Genomic DNA, 16,328 nt, shown 5'->3' with positions numbered 1-16,328 from the left:
AAGTGCTAAATAGGGACCCTTTTCTACAAAAGAGAGTAAGAATGAATGATCCCCGACTAGAGGACTCGGGGATCTTTTCTCTGGAGGGAAGAAGTATTTTTAGCCCTATGAAAATTTGAGCTCTAAATACCCACTACTTTTCGCTTTTCTTTCCTAATTTGATCAGATAAAGCCAAAATAGTGGCTCAAAAGCTAAGACTAGCTTACAGGAAAACACACTTGTATACAGTTGGGGAAGAGGTCTAAAAACTTTTTTTTCTCCTAAAACGCTAAAAATACTTTCTTCTTCTTCTTTTTCTTCTTTCTGGCTGTTGGCGGGTTATTAATTTTACTCACGCTAACGAATGCAAAGTAAGCATTGAACACCGAGTTAAAACACTGACCAAGTGCTTCCCCTTTGTTTTCAAATGCATGATCTGCATTAAAATTCAAGACATTCAATCCCAAACATACGCTAATACACAACTCGGAATTCATTTTAAAAATATTCTCTTTAACTCACTTCTTTCGGCAGCTTTTTTCATTTCATTGCCGTACCGAAGGAAGAAAGGGGACCCCTGATTGAGAATATTAGAGAAATCATCATGACAGGCAAAATGAAGGAATTAGCGATCACAAGAAGCGAGAGCAATTCAAAAAAGCCATGATTGCATGCAATACCATATGCTCAAATTGAATCTCAATTGCATCAATTAGAGTGGGGTAAGTGACCGTATGTCTGTGCGATTCTTCTTTTTAAAAGTGAATTAAAGAATTGCGAAACAAGTGTAATGCATGATGCAAGATAGTTTTAATTCCATTCAACCTGCTTGCTATAATGGCAATCAGTTAGATGGCCGAAAAATTAGTTGATTAGAGTTGCTGAAATGATTTACGTGAGACATTTGTGTCAAATAAACAATCAAAGCATTTCGATATAACCCTATCAAAACCTCTTTCCCCACCATCCATCAACACCTCACTCTCATTTTGTATCCTCATTTCACTTCAGCATGGCGTCCTCCGCTCCTTCGTTGCAATACAACAATATCGTCTTTCATCATGTTCCTAATCATCAAGCACCCGGTCTATTAGCAGCAATGCTTACGTTTTCATTTTGTCTTGGAGTGATTACGTTGGAAATCTTGTCAAATTTACGATATGATTACAACCTAATCAAAAGACCCGGTTGGAGAGAACCGGTAAAAGCATCAAATCGTTTATCATACTTTTTATGTCGTTATGGTTGTTTCGTTTTCATGTTAATCACTGTGATTTATATGAATTTGCCCGGTTCAAATTGTCATGATTATGCGATCGGAATAAACGTAATGTGGGTTATTCCACTTATCACTGTCGATTTAATCTTCGTTCAACGTACTTTGGCCGTTTATAATTGGAATAAACTCATCACCATCCCACTTGGATTCTTGTATATCTCTTATGTGGCTTTATGTACCTACTCTGTGGTCACGTTTGGATACGGATACAACATTCCTGGAACATCATTCTGCGCTTATCAAACCATCCCTACAAGTCAAAAGCCACATGCAACCGTGTTTATCTGTTACATCGTTCTCGTCATCCTTTTGGATTCTTTGATCTTGCTATTGACAACACACAGATTATTGGAAGGAGGCTTGGGCAATCTGTACCATTTGATCGTTACAAAGACGGCCGAGAACCGTAAAAACAAAGCATTACGTAAAGCAGAAGGTCATTCGGTCGGAGAAGTTTCTTTGAGTGGATTGCTGTTACGTCAAGGTGTTGGATACTTTATGCTTTTGGAACTTTCGCGATTGGCTTTCTTGATTGTTTATTATACAGTAAACAATGAAACTTCTTATCAAGTTTTGGTTTCGGGTATTCTCGTTCTCGTTGGTCCGGTAATGGCAGGAATGTTATTCCGTCAAACTTCTGAAGCTGTTAAACGTGCGGCCATCAGTAGTTCTGATAGAGGTCAAGGACCTGTTTTAAGTCAAGGTAGAAGTTATCGTTCTTCAATGCCAACAACACCTGCAAACTTTACATCATTCACTCCTTTGTCTCCTTTATCGCCAACGACACATATGGCACGCGAGAATGCAATGAACGGACAAGGTCATCTTGTCAATCCAAACTTATTCACACCAATTTCTCCTCATAAAGGTGATAGCATGGATCAAGATACGATCGGAACGGAATACTTTGGTAATGAAAGAAGCAGAACGAACAGCGATAATGCGCCTTTGAACGGTGATCAAACCATCAGTCTACAAGATCCAAGAGGATTACAAGTGTACGTCGAAGAAAAGACTGACGTTGAATCTGTTCAAATGTCACCAATGGACTCTCAACAAAATCATCGTGGAAGATTCAATTTGAATCCAACAGAAGATAGTTTACCAATTCATCAACAATACGCTCGTTCCAATCAACCATACTTTGCAAGCTCACCACATGCTCAACAAGGCAGTATTGGCGGTCATCATGGCCCGGCTTCCAATCACTCTCATTCTACTTCCGGTCATCGTAACTTTTTGGAAGATAATGTACAATTCACACCCGTGCTACCACATCAACTCGAAGAGCAAAGACATAGCGCTTATGGAAGTGCTCAATAATTCCCACACTCTTTTTTCGCAACCTATTCTCCGATAATCTTTTTTCCTTCTCGAGACTCTATCCCTGTAATCTAAGACTTATTAATCGGAAAGAGAAGATGTTGTACAATTCAAAACCAGAGAGTGACGATATAAAGAATGCAATTGACAGATATTCCACAACAAGGGTATGTACATCATCACTTTTTCAACGGTTGACCGCCAGGGTATATTGGAGTAAATAGGTTCAGCAATAAACCTTTTCCTTTACCTAAACTGGTGACCCATTCACCAAAGACGGGCCAAATAACCTGGGTTGCACCACCATCCGGACCAAGAGGAACAGAGATTGCATTGAGGGCTTTTGTATGTTGCTTTACACCCTTTTTCGTATTTCCTGCTTGACCGACAACTTGACTTGCAACGATTGGTGCATGAGCAGTAGCGGCAATATTTGTCTTTGAATCGTTTGAATTGCTTGCATCACCTAAACAGAACCAACGTTCTTTCAAAGGTTCATATTGAACTCGTAATGTACCTTGATCAACACCAACTCGTTTTACTGGTGCTCTTGATCCTTTCACCCCTGCTGTTGCTTCTGATAATGCTTCTTGTGGGACAGCAGATACATTAGGTGAACCTCCCGTTCCGATGAATAGGAAATCAGTTTCAATCGTTGAGCCGTCGGATAGGGATAGCTTGAGAGGTTCATTCAAGAGCTTTTGAGCAGAAGATTGCAGGTCATCCGTTACCTCGACACTAGTATTGAACTTGATTTCGATCTTCTTCTTCTTCAATTGATTTAAAAGATTATTATGCAAAGCTTCTCTGAAACCGTTCAGAATCCTTGGACCACGTTCGATAATTGTGATCTTCTTGTCTGGATAAACTGCACGAATTTCACCTGACATCTCGATTCCCACTGGACCAGCTCCCAAGATGACAACATTCTTTGCTTGTTCAATGTCTTTTTGTAATTTACGTAAAGATTCAACACTTTCTTCGAGAGATTGACTGCTCGGTCGCATTGGATAAGCGTACTTCGATCCGGTAGCGATCACTCCAATATCGACTTGGATCTCATCAGAATTGAAAGGAGCAGGAGCTTGTTTGTCCAATTTAACACTTTGAGCCGAAATACTTGCTACTTTATAGCCAGTCAAGATGATATGTCTTGAATCGGCTGGGAAGAAGTTATCATAAGATGCAAAGATTTCATTCTCAAATCCAGCTTTAACAGAAGCACGTAAAGCACCGATTGGCCAATAAGCGAAATTGTTTGCTTCGATCAAAACGATTCGATGGGTGGATGGTAATGTCTTTTCTAGCTGATGAGCAACTTGTGCTCCAGCAGCAGAAGCACCAACGATGACGACGTTTTTAAGTTCTGACATTGCGTGAAGGTATAAAGGGGGAATGAAAGTGAGAGCCAAACACAAAGATCTTTGACAGGTCAGCCTCTTTATACCTTTTTCCCATAATCTTACGCAAGCCTCAAATTTGTCCTTGCATCTTGATTCAATTCACAAAAGCAGCCGAAAAAGGCAACTGTCAAACATCAAGCCGTAAACGCTCGGTCCTTTTTTGGGGCCCGTCAGGCACGGCGCAGCGCCCCTTGCGAACTTTTTGCTCAGCGTTGCGCCATCGGCTTTAGCAGCAGTAGAAAAATACTGACGTATATTAATGACAACAGTAAGCTGTGCGAAATGTCATCATGAAAGAAAGTGTAATGAATTTGTATTGAACAAAAGGATGACTGTATAGTCATTTGCAGTAGTAATACATGATTGAAGGCGGAAAGATGATGGAAAGAAAGGAATGTTTGAATTCGTCTGCTTGTCATCGGATATATTTCTGACGTCTGTGTGAGTGTGACTACGAATTGCTTTTTCGTGGAGGAGGAGATGACATAAAAGAGGGCAATAAAAAAACATAATATAAATAAATCGCAGCAAAAAGAAAGAGAGCAAAAAGTGCGAACAAGAACAATTAACCACGACACGATCACAAAAATCCACTTTCTTGCAAAAGACGAGCAATCTTTTCATCTTCTCGTTCACGCGGTTCCAATCGAAGACTTTGTTCGAATAATTCATCATCACTTCTTGCTTCGATCAAATTCTCTTCGATGAACTTTTGCAAGCCAGGAACGGGTGTTAAGTTGTATGGTGTGCTTTGATAAATCATAATTTCTTGAATCTTTTCGGCTGTCATTTGACGTTTACTAAAATTGATCAATCGATCATCCGTTCGTAATCGATCCGTATTACCATCTTCAATAAACGTTAAGTCCGTCAAATAAACACCCAAGAAAGGCACACAAGGTGGATTGAGCTTGCGTAATGTTTCACGATATTTTGTAAAATTTCTCGTTGGTGCAAGGATGGCACGCATATTCTCGAACAACTGCAAATGACGTTGATTGACAGCATCCCATGTTCTGCGTAAACGATTGAGTGATGCGTTATTCAAGCCAGAGTAAATCGCCATCATACTTGAAAAATTGTTGAGGTAGAAGCAACGATCGGCGATTGCTACGAAATGTTTCACCCATGCAGCACGCTTCTTAACGTCTTCTTGCACCAAGATGGCTTCACTCACCCAACCACTGACACGATTGTTCGCTCCAATCACATCACGAACACCTTTTGCCTTCCATGCTCCAGAGTCACGACTCCAAGCCTTGCCCAAACATTCCGAAGGTCGGATGCGATTGTACAGTCTACTGTCCATCAATGTCAATTGACGTGCCATTTCAAGTGGATCGATGTCCAAGAATTTAATCTTTCGGAAATTCTTGGGTAAAATTGGTGGTGGAGCAGAAGCAGGCATGACCATTGTAATCTTCATCTGTTCACCAGTTCCACTTCTACGTTCAATAATACGCAACAGCAAATTGGCTGGCATATTCATTGCAGGCGAATGAGCCATTTCATCCAATGCAAAAGCACGGATACGTTTCATATGCTCTTCATCCTCATCTTCCTGGAAATGGGATTCAAGCCAAGATTTGAGCACGTTAAAGACACGGAAACGAATCGGTCTTTGTTTCTTCTCGATCCACATCTCATGTTCATCCAATGTTAATCCATCAGGTTCTTGAATACGGAAACGAGCAAAGAGAAGGTCTAGCAAGATTTCTGTGGTCGTGAAGGATCTATACGTCATCAAGAATGTACTGTTGAAGCTCGAATCGAAAGCATTGTGCATCGTCAAACGTTCCATCAATGCTGCCAACGTTGCACCTTTCACCTGTCCATTCGGGTTCAACATGATATCTTCAGGCGGTGAATCAGGCTGCAAGAACCATGGAACTTCTTCTGCTTGTTTTGTAGATGCTGAATCTGTACCATGATCACCAATACTAGATCCAGGGGCACTCGGTATACCAGCAGATGAAATGCCATCGACTGTATCACGTCGTAATCTCGATACACCCTTAGTTCCGTCTGTGTCATCGTGCGTAGGCAGTCTACTGGAATCATTGGAAGCGGCTGAATTTCCTGTAGCAACTGAAGTAGATCGAGCTCGTTGGAACATCGCTTTGAGCGATGAAGGAGGAATGCTAGCAGTTTTATTTTCTGGTATTGGTGCAGCGGCAGGAGCAGCCGAACCTGCAGCAGTAGACGAACTTGCTGAAGATGCACCATTTGGAACTGCCAAAGCAGTAGATGAGGAGCTGTAAGAAGATGCATGTTGAGATGGGTGCCCAACAGGTCGACTAGACGGCTCAGGCTTATCTTCCAACATCTTCATCCTCACTTCATCAATTCCGTGTACTTTTGCTCTGGCACCGATTGTGTTGAACTCATACTTTGCTTGTTCTTCGGAGAGGCGTAATAATTCTGCCAAATTGCCTTGTAATTGCACCACAGATGAACCAAGCAGGTCAACCAACTCAAGCACCTTTTCGTTCACATCGAACACCCTTCGATGGTCAGGCAATACCATTGCGTCCGAAGTACGGTCTTGAACGCAAAGGAACCACATCTGACATGCATCATAGGCGGCTTGCTTCACATTGCCATAGGTATGAAGTGTTTGTCGTGCATTGTAAACCAGCTTGGTATATTCTTCCGCCTCTTCTGCTGACATGCGCACATCTTCTGGATTTGGACCATCAACATCAAGGAACGAAGCAAGATTTAGCTCTTCTATCCAACTGATCAGAGCGCCAAATCTTCTCAATACCTTGAGGGTGAGAACACTGATTGTTTGTGCTGATACATCTCCGTCATTCTCATGCGAGGCAAGAGATGTGCTCAAATCGGATAAAATCTCAGCGTACTGTGCAAACTTTGATGCGATGACCTCTTCCACAATCTCGCGAGAAAGATCCTGCGTTGGCTTTCTACGCAAAGCGATACTTCCAGTGCAGAATGCTTCTTTTGCTTCTCTTGTCATATCGCTCAATTGCATATCAGGCATTTGAGTCCGTGTTCGTAATACTGCCGCTTCGGTTGCACTTGGTAGCACGAATCCGTTCCCGCGCCAGCCAGCTGCTGAACCACCACCAAAGACGTTCAATCCGATTCCACTGTTGGCTTTTCCACTTTTGAGGTAAGCATTGGTCTTTTGTGAAGTGTTACCGTTTCGAGAAATAGATTTCGAATGCATCACCTCATTGCTGAAAATACCCAAAGCACGAGCAAGTTCCATCGAATCATCTTTGATGCGGTGACGATAACTCAAAATCTTTTCCAATTGAGGTTGTGTGAATGATGGCCTTTCCATTGCATTCAAGCAAGATTGTTCAACGACAGATCGTGCAGAAAGCACCAATTTGGACAATGTGGCGTTGATCTTTTTACCCAAAGGTAATAATGTTGGCGGCGCAGCGGGCGTAGCAGCAAAGATTGCAGATGATAAGTAAGGATCGGTATCGTGGGTATCGTTTAAGCTCATTGTCCTTCCTTGCAAAAGGTGAACGGAATTTTGGAAGCCGGCCAAAGCATCCCCTGCATTCTGGCCGTCGTGAACCAAATGAATGGCTTCTGATGCATTCATTAGATCGATTGGGGAAATATTTAGTGCACCTGCTGCACGCAACAGGTCACAGATCTTCTGCACCACATTCGCAATCGCCAGACTCAATCGCGATTCGTCTTTGAGAGAGTTTTGCTCTTCCCTTAGAGCACGCTCGTCTTCCACACTGAGACCATCTTCGCCAATTTCTTCTGATGCCATAGATGCAAGAACAGCGATTGCATCTCCCGTTTCATCGATCATTTGACGCAATTCGACCAATGAATCGTTCACCGACATATCTGATTGGAAGGCTAAAGTTTCGACTTCATCTTCGTTGCGATAGCGAGAAGGATCTGCCGGTCTTCTTGTACTTCCTTGTACGATGCTATTCTTTCGTCCATTTCGGGATACTGTATCTTTTCTGCTCATCGATCTGACGGTGTCATTGTCTTCATTCGTAGCGCTAGAGGATGACGGAAGGATTGTATCGAGATCATGACTGATCTCATGTGTTTGTCGGTTGAAAAAGTGAAACGTTCGGTCATCGTCACTCGTCCGTACAATCCAAGGGTATGGAACTTGTGAAGAATCGGGTATCTTTTCGACAGTATTCATACGTGAATGACGTGTTGCTGCGGTATGAAGGCTACTTGAAGAAGTTGGTCGAGAATCGCTTGTTTCACTGGATGCTGCTGGTCTTCGGGATAGTTTAGAGTCTGTGCGGGAGCCGTATCGGCTTGTCGATGCCAATGTTTCATCCAAGTATTCCTCTTTCTCTTGACTTTCGGCGCCTTCGGGAAGATCCCTAGCTTGTTGACCTGTTTGTGTGTTGAAATAGAAGATTTCGCCTTGTTCGTTCACTTTTGGGATCCAGAATGAATCAGTTTCACTGCCTGACATCTTTGACCCGTTTCTACTGGGGATTGTTTGACTTCCACTGCTGCTCTTTGTCGAAGATGTAGAAGGTATTCCCGCGTGTGCAGTCTGTGCTCTTGGTCTGCCGGCCAGTAGAGCAGCCAATTGTGAATCTTGCTGTTGACCTTCAGGACCTGATACAGTATGTGCTCGAAGTCTTTCTTTCTCTAAGGTTTCCATCAATGCACTCTGTCCACCCCGCGATGCCGCTTCGGCTGCCATTAAAGCAATCTTACGTGAATTGTCTGCATCAGATAGGGAGGCTGCATTACTGCGTGTGACCATCGAGCTTATGTCGGTTTGAGAATTGTTGCTATTTGTTGTGCCGTTCGATGTCAGCAAAGAACCCAGAGCACTGCTTTGATCACTCATCCTACTTCGTCTTCGAGCGTCGATTACACCCAAGCGATCTTCTCTGGAATCCCTTCCCGATGCGGCAGCGTTTGATGTCATTGCGGCTTCTGCCAATTGTTCAAATGCATCGAAACCTTCATCGTTGGAACTGACGCCGTCCATCAATCGTCTCAAAGCGCTGAAATCTTGTCCAAGTCCAAGTCCAGAATATTGAGCTCCAACAGATTTTGCAGGATTACGCTGGAGTGCTTCATGCATGGCAGCTTCTTCCTGCTGTTGCTTTAAGCTATTCAGGTCATCGTCATCTGCATTATCTTCCATGATAGTGCCATGACTCAACCTTCCGCGCATCAAATCGTTCTGTTCATCTTCTCTGGTTAGATCGGCGAAATCATGCTGTGCTTGTAGTTCTGCTTCGGCCTCTGCGTCAGTGATACGTTCGACATAATTTGATGGAAACCAACCGCGGGTATCATTTCCCAATAATCCATCCCACCAACCTGATTCCAATTGTGTCAAAACTTCTATTAGAGTTCCCTTTTTGAATGAAAGAGAACTACTCTCTGTCGAATTGAAATCGTAAAGAGCTCTAACGAAGAACGACCTTTCTTCACCATCATCATAATCATCCAGCCCGTTCATCGTTAAATGCGCATCGGCAGCAATCATATCTGGAGTACCAAAATGTTCGTAATCTGTATTGGACCCAGCCGAGGATCGATAAGCCATAATCGGCTATTTTGGGTTTGCGTTAAATATTGTGAGCCTTGGATCCCTTAACAAGCCATGCTTTGGTAAAAGCTGAGAAAAAATAAAAACAAAAAAGGGGAAAACCAAAATAGGAGTGACGAAGAATGTCGTAAAAGGATGATGATAAAGTTGATGGAGAGCTCCAATCTTCCTTCACGAACACGCAGTATCAGTTTTTACACTACGCTAAAAAAACCTATCAACGTATCGTGCGTGTAAAAACAAAACTTAGACTGGTAAGATGGCCCGCAAAAATCAAAAAGCAGTCTAAAATCCTATTTAATACGGTCATGTATAACTCCAAGGCACAATACGGGTGACATCTTTTATGCAATACGCTAAAATATGAGGGAACAACTTGGGGGGTCAAAAGCGCATACACCGCTTTTCAAACTGTGTTCCGTGTTTAAAGGCTGCACATCTGCATGACATGGGGGGCATACATACATGACGCACCCATTCGCCAGCAACCGCAATTTTATTCGCTGGAGGAGATGCCCTTGCGTTGTGTGTGTGTGTGTGTGTTTGTGTTTGTCCATACAAAACGGCTTCCGCATGTTGTAACGCATTAAAGTTAGGAACACTTGAGCATGACGGATTCCGTGAACAGATAGCAATGTTCGGAAGAATTCGTTTAGGTTGAGTGATGCTTTGTATGCTCTTCCTCCATGTCAATTGAGGGTGTAGAGGCAATTTCCTTTTTTTGCTCCTTTGGCGAGTGGTCAAATGGCTGATGAGCTGGCGTCATTCTGCCTGAGATGCCAAGAGTTATGTATTTCTTTTACCTTTGAACGAAACGATCCCCACAACCACCACCACATGACAGCAAACAGATTACAAATCTAGCATGCCTTTCACATTTGATTTCGATGCTAACCAGACTGAACTTTGTCGATTGAAAAATGATCGATTAATTTTTCTTGGTGAAATTGAAAATTGGAAAGGGAGTAAAACTTCAACTGGATTGGAAAAGTTAAAACAACAACTCTATTTGTGCGACTTTAAAATTGCCGAAAATGAAAAAGCATTCGATCGTGCTGTGAGAAAACGTATTTCAGGAATGGTGTCACGACGCAAGTGAAAGGATCGGTTTCATCCTATCCGATTCGAAAGCACAAATCGTCAAAGAGCTGGTCTTTTATTTTGACATTGAGCTTGAATCGGGTGACCATCAAACGGACCGTATATGCCGAGAAATCAAGAAAAGGAGAAGGACAGGATAGCAAGAAATACCGACTACTTGGCGTGAATCATATGACCACTTTTCTCAAATCCAATATGACCAATCGAACTTGCCCCCTGTCTCATTATTCACCACCGCCTTCCGATGACGGTAGCGTTCATTGCGCCCGTCACGCCAAGTACGGAAGCCGGATAAATGCGTGTAAAAGGGGCAGAATTCTTTTCTGTTTTTTTGCTTGTAAATCTCATTTCAGCCTCACGCATTGCTCATTTCGATGATCATTGGGGAAAAAATCTTCTTTCAGTGTTTTGCTGGCTTTCAAAACACGAAAAAAGCTTCAATCGATTCCTTATTCTTCTTCTTTCACCATCAAGATGTCATCATGATCTCCATTTGCAGTTCTCAACAGTCTGCTCGTGTTTACATCGTCATTTACCACAATCACGATCAAACGATCAATGAACATACGTAAGTATGCCCGTCCAACACAAAAAAAGTGAACAAGCACTGAGGCATTTCCTCATCCTTCCCGCAGACTTCTTTGGGCCATTCATGTAGGTTCCAATCATGATGAGATGCCAAATGTGGCAAAATGTCTATATCAAGCGAACGATGACCAGAGCGAAGGATCGGAATGTAGTACGATTTCGTGTTTCTCGTTGGTTTGTTGTATCTTGATCGCTCATACGACCGATAAAGCTTCTGCTGTTCGTTGTATCGAAAAGGTGGAAGAGAGAAACGATCAAGAACATACACCTACGAGCTCGAAAGCGTTCGTAAGAGATGCAATTGAAATGCTTGCACATGAACAATCTATCCTTGGTAAACATCAATTGGACTGGGATGTGATCGAAGCAAGAACAGTTCGATATTCTTATTTGCAAAGTGATGATTTTTCACAAGTGGACCCCGCGCAAAACTCTCACGTTGCAAACGGATTGATTGCAACGTACGATTTGATCAACGAACAAGATATCACTCTACGTTTGACAAAATATCATCAGAATGGGCTCGTTGGATTCGTAGCAAGAAAGACAAAGTGTCTGCGTACTACTGTTTATAAGGCTTTGCAAGGTTGACATCCCGGTAGATAGAGAAAGAAAAAGCTTATCAAAACAATTTGTAAATTAACTGTATATCATTCAAAAAGTAACGACGTTTTTATTTCTATTTATGACAGTACATGTTCAGGTTCTCATAGCAAGACAGCCATGCTTGAAACACCGACAACGGCCAACAAGCTCAAATTGATCACGATGGAAGAAGCACCATCCTTTGATGAGAGAGAAGCGGCTGATCCTGTTGTTGCATTGACTGCTCTGTTACCTCCTACGGCAACAGGGTTTGCAGTAGCGTATTCATGAGAGATCGAATCGAATGGACTAACGGTGTGCATAGCTGTCATATTGACAGGTTTGACAGTTGCCAAAGTGATACTCTTGTCCAGACCATCCTTAACCAAAACGGCTTGACCACCTGCACCGATAACGTTTGTATCGTTAGGAGCATAGAAAAGTGTGGTTTGATCAGGGTTGAATGGACCGTTGAAGATACCAGTCAAATTTGTGAAAGGGATAGCATCTCCAGTGAGGTTTTCATTTTTGAATCCAGTAGCAGTGGCGACCCAATCAAACACATTGTTCATTCCTTTTTGAACATCACCACGACCCAAATTTTTCAATCCCCAATTTGCTTCAACGGTAGAGATGGAAGAATAATGGGTGTAATATGTTGAATCGGTTGTGTTTTTCAAATTGGCTGGAAGACCACCTCCCAAAGCGACTGTAAAGATTCGGTTGTTTTCTCCGTAATCTTCATTTTCATCGAATGTCAATAAGATCAAAGTACGATTATCGTTGAACTTTGGGTTGTCCAACAAGGGTAACAACCACCAATCTGTCCAGTTTCCGGCATATTGAATTGTACTGTCATGTGCATCATCAACCATGTTTGGCGTGATGAACATCCATTGTGGCAAAGTGGATGCGTTCAAATCGGCTGCAAAGTCGTTGAAGTTACGGTTGCGGATGGCATAATCAGCGTTTGTACCGGCTTCTTGAGCAAATGCACAAGGATTGTGTTTACGGACATAGTATGTGTATGGCTTGGTTGCATTTGATGAAACGTAGTTTGGTTGAGAGTAGTTGAATTGTTGGTAACCTGTGAATGGCATATTCTCTTCATAACAAGCCCAAGAGACCTTTCCGTCGTTCAAAACGTCGAAAAGACTGGTAATGTTGTTTGGGATGTACCAAAAGTCATCATCACCCAAACCAAAGAAATCACCAAAGGCAGAAGCCATATAGTTTGGTTCGGAAGGATGTGTTACTGCATAGTATGAATCAAACAAAACACCTTGTTCAGCAACTTTTTGAAATTGTGAAAGTGTGGCAGCATCTTCGAAATCGGTGTTTTCCAACCAAATATTGATAATTCGGTCGAATGATTTACCGGGAACGATTGGACCGTTTTTCAATGTACCGTTGTTGGCACCATTGTAGATTGAAGATGCTTGACCGGGTCCGGGTGCGGGAGCTTTGAAGCTGTCACGCACGATGGCAGTACCGCTAACAGCAGAGGTCAAGCTGACCAAACCAAGAGCCAAAGAAGTGAAGCTTTTCATTGTTGTATATCAGCAAAGAGGTAAGTGATTCCTGGGGGCGTGGGTAAGTAGGATAGCATGAGATGTTCATTTATTTATACATTTTTCTTCCCCCTGAAAATCTGTTTCCTTCCTCCTGAAAATCTTTTTTCTTCTTCAACCATCATATTCTGTCGGTTTGTGCTCTGTTTCACCCTTGCTTCTTTTGCATGCAGGCACACTTTGTTTTGAGACTAAAAATGCAAATCATTGACCGAACTTTTTTCCTTCGTTAGAAATTGAAACAATACGATTGGTGATTGAAGGAACGTGATGGCCGGTCAAACCTTTGGAAGAAGAGAGGAAGTCATTGTGATGTACAGGATGTATGCACACACACACGACAATGTCTGCCGTATGCTTGCACAAACAATTAAACTTTTTTTTTCCTGCCAAAACTGTCGCACGCACCTCTAATTAAATAAAATAAAATAAAATCGCGCTAAAATTGTACTAAGCACATGCCTCTTGAGGGATTAACCGGCGGCGGGGGAAGTGCCGGAAAAAGGTTTCTTTCCGTCGGGTACACAATCAATCACTTTTACGGCATGGACCTGCATAAAGGAACGTGCTCTTCTCACTAAATTTCGAATACGTTGAAAAAGAGAAAGGTTACTTCTCCAGAATATACCAAGATTTAAGGTTGATTAGAGTGTGGCAAATTCTATCAACGGTAAGGTCTCTCGAATAGATTAGATCTTGATTGAAAGTTGTCCACGTTTTCGGATGTACCTTGGTGAATGTTCGGCATGAATTGCATAAACTTAATGTCCGCTAAAAGATCTCCTTGAATAGATGTTTCAATTAACACTAATGTTTGAGCAATTTTTGCAGCTATCAATTTTGCAAAAGCCGAAATATCAAAAACATACAAAAGATCCAAAAAAGTGGAAGCCTCTTCTTCAAGAACTTTATTGCCACCCAAAAATTATTTGCAAGTATGGCTGGTAGTCATATCGATAATGAAAGTCATGGCGATGGCTCATTAAAGTCAGACAAGTCTAGTCACGCTAAAGACTTTGAGGCCGTACCAGATAGAAAACCACAAAAGTCACTATCGAGAAAGTTATTGCTATTAATTATTGCTTTAGTCGTTACAGTCGTATTGGGTCTAGCATTAGGACTCGGTTTGGGATTAGGATTGCACAAGAAATCAAAAGGAAATGTATTCAATCCCAATGTTCCACCTCAAAATGTACAAGCTTTAAGCACGATTGACTCAAGTCAACAAAAGTTATATTCTACCTGGGACGTCCATGCACCACCACAAATCCGTGAATACAATTGGACCGTTGAACAAAAATGGGGTGCTCCAGCTGGACTACCAAAGTTGATGTTGTTGGTCAATGGAATTTCACCTGGTCCTCTGGTTGAAGCAAACGTTGGCGATAATATCGTCGTTCATGTCACGAATAATTTACCAAACAGTACTTCTATCCATTGGCATGGTCAATATCAAAACGGCACAAATGCAATGGATGGTACGTATGGATTGACGGAATGTGGAATTGCTCCCGGTACAACGTTCACATACAATTGGACAGTTCAACAATACGGAACGTACTGGTGGCATGCTCATCGTGGATTGCAGTACACAGATGGATTATACGGTCCTTTGATCTTACATTCACCCGATGATCCATTGCATTTCTCCACCACTAACACAACTTCCAATTATTCAAGCTCTCAGACCGTTTATGATGGAGATCAAATCATCATTGGTGCTGATCTGTATAACAATCCTGCCCCAACTTACATGGGTGAATACCAAAGTGTTACAGGTCCACCGGGTGGAGAATTGGGAGATGAACCTGTGCCCGATTGTGGTGTGGTGAACGGATTGGGTGTATGTGCAGGAGGAGAAGCCAATTCACGATTTGCCAATTTGACAAACAATTTTGAAGCTGGAAAGACGTACAGGTTCAGATTGATCAATGCAGGTACATTAGGATCAGTTCGATTCGCCATGGATGGACATACGATGACAATTGTGGAAGCTGATGGTACGATCGTTAAACCACAAGAAGTTCAAAGTGTTACAGCAATGGTTGCACAAAGATATAGTGTCTTGATCACAATGAATCAAAAGCCAGGAGCATACTTTTTCCACGCAGAACAAGCAACTGATATGTTTGCATACACACCCGCAAGTTTGATCACAATGCAATCAGCCGTATTGCGATATGCAGGTATTCCAGACAGTATCATGCCAGATGCCAACGTAACCACCAACACAAATGTTACGCAATCTCTCGATGATTCAACACTTGTGCCTTTAATTCCTCAAATTGCACCTTTACCAAGCAAACAAGATACTCTATCGATCGCTTTTTCGTTAGCAAGTGATAATCAATTGTATGCATTCTTGAACGATACTTCATGGTCAGCCACTCCAGGCGATGCAACATTATATGATGTCGTTTCAGCGCAAAGACAAAAAGTTTCATTCACAACTCAACAATTAGTAATCACAAATGATGATGTGGTGGTTTGGGATTTAATTTGGAATAATGAAGATGATGGTGACCATCCTGTTCATTTACACGGTTACAATCCATGGATTCTAGGATCTGGTCAAGGTCATTACCAATATGGAAAATCCTTGAATCTTTCACAAACGTTCGATAACCCAATGAGAAGAGATACTTTCCGTGTGCCGGTTTATGGATGGGCTGCGATCAGAGTTGTATTGAATAATCCAGGTATTTGGGCTTTACATTGTCATATCGGATGGCATATGGAAGTTGGCTTTTTGACACAGTTGAACGTCTTGCCTTCTAAACTTGCACAACAGACTATCAATCCATACGCTGCCGCTCAATGTGGTAAAGCTTCTCTTGCATCATCTTGATAGTCAGCAGCATGTATCTTATCATATAAAATTTTATTTATTCTTCCCGAACCTCTTTTATTACACGCGTTCCTAGATTTGGTTTGTGCCATCGATTAGATTAAA

At 42.1% G+C, this 16,328-nt stretch overlaps 7 protein-coding genes across 7 annotated transcripts; 3 read left to right on the top strand and 4 right to left on the bottom strand.

Moving 5' to 3' along the window:
* The first annotated feature begins 813 nt into the window (after positions 1 to 813).
* Positions 814 to 2,862, top strand: FA14DRAFT_70819 (uncharacterized protein). The gene has a single exon (XM_025502741.1). The coding sequence runs from the start codon at positions 993 to 995 to the stop codon at positions 2,580 to 2,582; it is 1,590 nt and encodes a 529-aa protein (XP_025354575.1). The 5' UTR covers positions 814 to 992; the 3' UTR covers positions 2,583 to 2,862.
* Positions 2,698 to 4,017, bottom strand: FA14DRAFT_161722 (FAD/NAD(P)-binding domain-containing protein). The gene has a single exon (XM_025499256.1). The coding sequence runs from the start codon at positions 3,953 to 3,955 to the stop codon at positions 2,762 to 2,764; it is 1,194 nt and encodes a 397-aa protein (XP_025354574.1). The 5' UTR covers positions 3,956 to 4,017; the 3' UTR covers positions 2,698 to 2,761.
* A 548-nt stretch (positions 4,018 to 4,565) lies between these two features.
* FA14DRAFT_125181 (ras GEF) lies at positions 4,566 to 6,101 on the bottom strand (the record flags this gene model as incomplete). The annotated part of the gene is made up of 1 exon (XM_025496688.1): positions 4,566 to 6,101. The coding sequence occupies one exon, from the start codon at positions 6,099 to 6,101 to the stop codon at positions 4,566 to 4,568; it is 1,536 nt and encodes a 511-aa protein (XP_025354573.1).
* Positions 6,102 to 9,239: 3,138 nt separating this feature from the next.
* Positions 9,240 to 9,440, bottom strand: FA14DRAFT_124014 (uncharacterized protein; the record flags this gene model as incomplete). Its single annotated transcript, XM_025496618.1, has 1 exon — positions 9,240 to 9,440. A coding segment is annotated over one exon (201 nt), but the record flags the coding sequence as incomplete, so codon positions are not given.
* Positions 9,441 to 10,633: 1,193 nt separating this feature from the next.
* Positions 10,634 to 11,825, top strand: FA14DRAFT_173966 (uncharacterized protein). Its single transcript, XM_025500510.1, has 2 exons — positions 10,634 to 11,199; positions 11,267 to 11,825. Exons 1-2 carry the CDS (start codon positions 11,006 to 11,008, stop codon positions 11,808 to 11,810), a joined length of 738 nt encoding a protein of 245 aa, XP_025354571.1. The 5' UTR covers positions 10,634 to 11,005; the 3' UTR covers positions 11,811 to 11,825.
* Positions 11,826 to 11,884: 59 nt separating this feature from the next.
* On the bottom strand, positions 11,885 to 13,678 carry FA14DRAFT_161720 (uncharacterized protein). Its single transcript, XM_025499255.1, has one exon. It carries the CDS (start codon positions 13,352 to 13,354, stop codon positions 11,927 to 11,929), a length of 1,428 nt encoding a protein of 475 aa, XP_025354570.1. The 5' UTR covers positions 13,355 to 13,678; the 3' UTR covers positions 11,885 to 11,926.
* Positions 13,679 to 15,362: 1,684 nt separating this feature from the next.
* FA14DRAFT_161719 (uncharacterized protein) lies at positions 15,363 to 16,230 on the top strand. Its single transcript, XM_025499254.1, has one exon. It carries the CDS (start codon positions 15,450 to 15,452, stop codon positions 16,221 to 16,223), a length of 774 nt encoding a protein of 257 aa, XP_025354569.1. The 5' UTR covers positions 15,363 to 15,449; the 3' UTR covers positions 16,224 to 16,230.
* Positions 16,231 to 16,328: the final 98 nt, after the last annotated feature.

This window comes from Meira miltonrushii (genome assembly GCF_003144205.1).
Source record: "Meira miltonrushii strain MCA 3882 unplaced genomic scaffold FA14scaffold_3, whole genome shotgun sequence".
NCBI lineage: Eukaryota > Fungi > Basidiomycota > Exobasidiomycetes > Exobasidiales > Brachybasidiaceae > Meira > Meira miltonrushii.
Note: the sequence above shows the minus strand (reverse complement) of the source record. Positions and strands in the feature narration are given on the sequence as shown.

What these genes read in the sequence shown, in the direction of transcription:
- FA14DRAFT_70819 (XM_025502741.1), top strand. Translation starts at nt 993, where the DNA reads ATGGCGTCCTCCGCTCCTTCGTTGCAATACAACAATATCGTCTTTCAT.
- FA14DRAFT_161722 (XM_025499256.1), bottom strand. Translation starts at nt 3,955, where the DNA reads ATGTCAGAACTTAAAAACGTCGTCATCGTTGGTGCTTCTGCTGCTGGA.
- FA14DRAFT_173966 (XM_025500510.1), top strand. Translation starts at nt 11,006, where the DNA reads ATGATCATTGGGGAAAAAATCTTCTTTCAGTGTTTTGCTGGCTTTCAA. An exon ending in CAAACGATCAATGAACATAC is followed by an intron (nt 11,200 to 11,266) that starts GTAAGTATGCCC and finishes TCCTTCCCGCAG; the next exon opens with ACTTCTTTGGGCCATTCATG.
- FA14DRAFT_161720 (XM_025499255.1), bottom strand. Translation starts at nt 13,354, where the DNA reads ATGAAAAGCTTCACTTCTTTGGCTCTTGGTTTGGTCAGCTTGACCTCT.
- FA14DRAFT_161719 (XM_025499254.1), top strand. Translation starts at nt 15,450, where the DNA reads ATGAATCAAAAGCCAGGAGCATACTTTTTCCACGCAGAACAAGCAACT.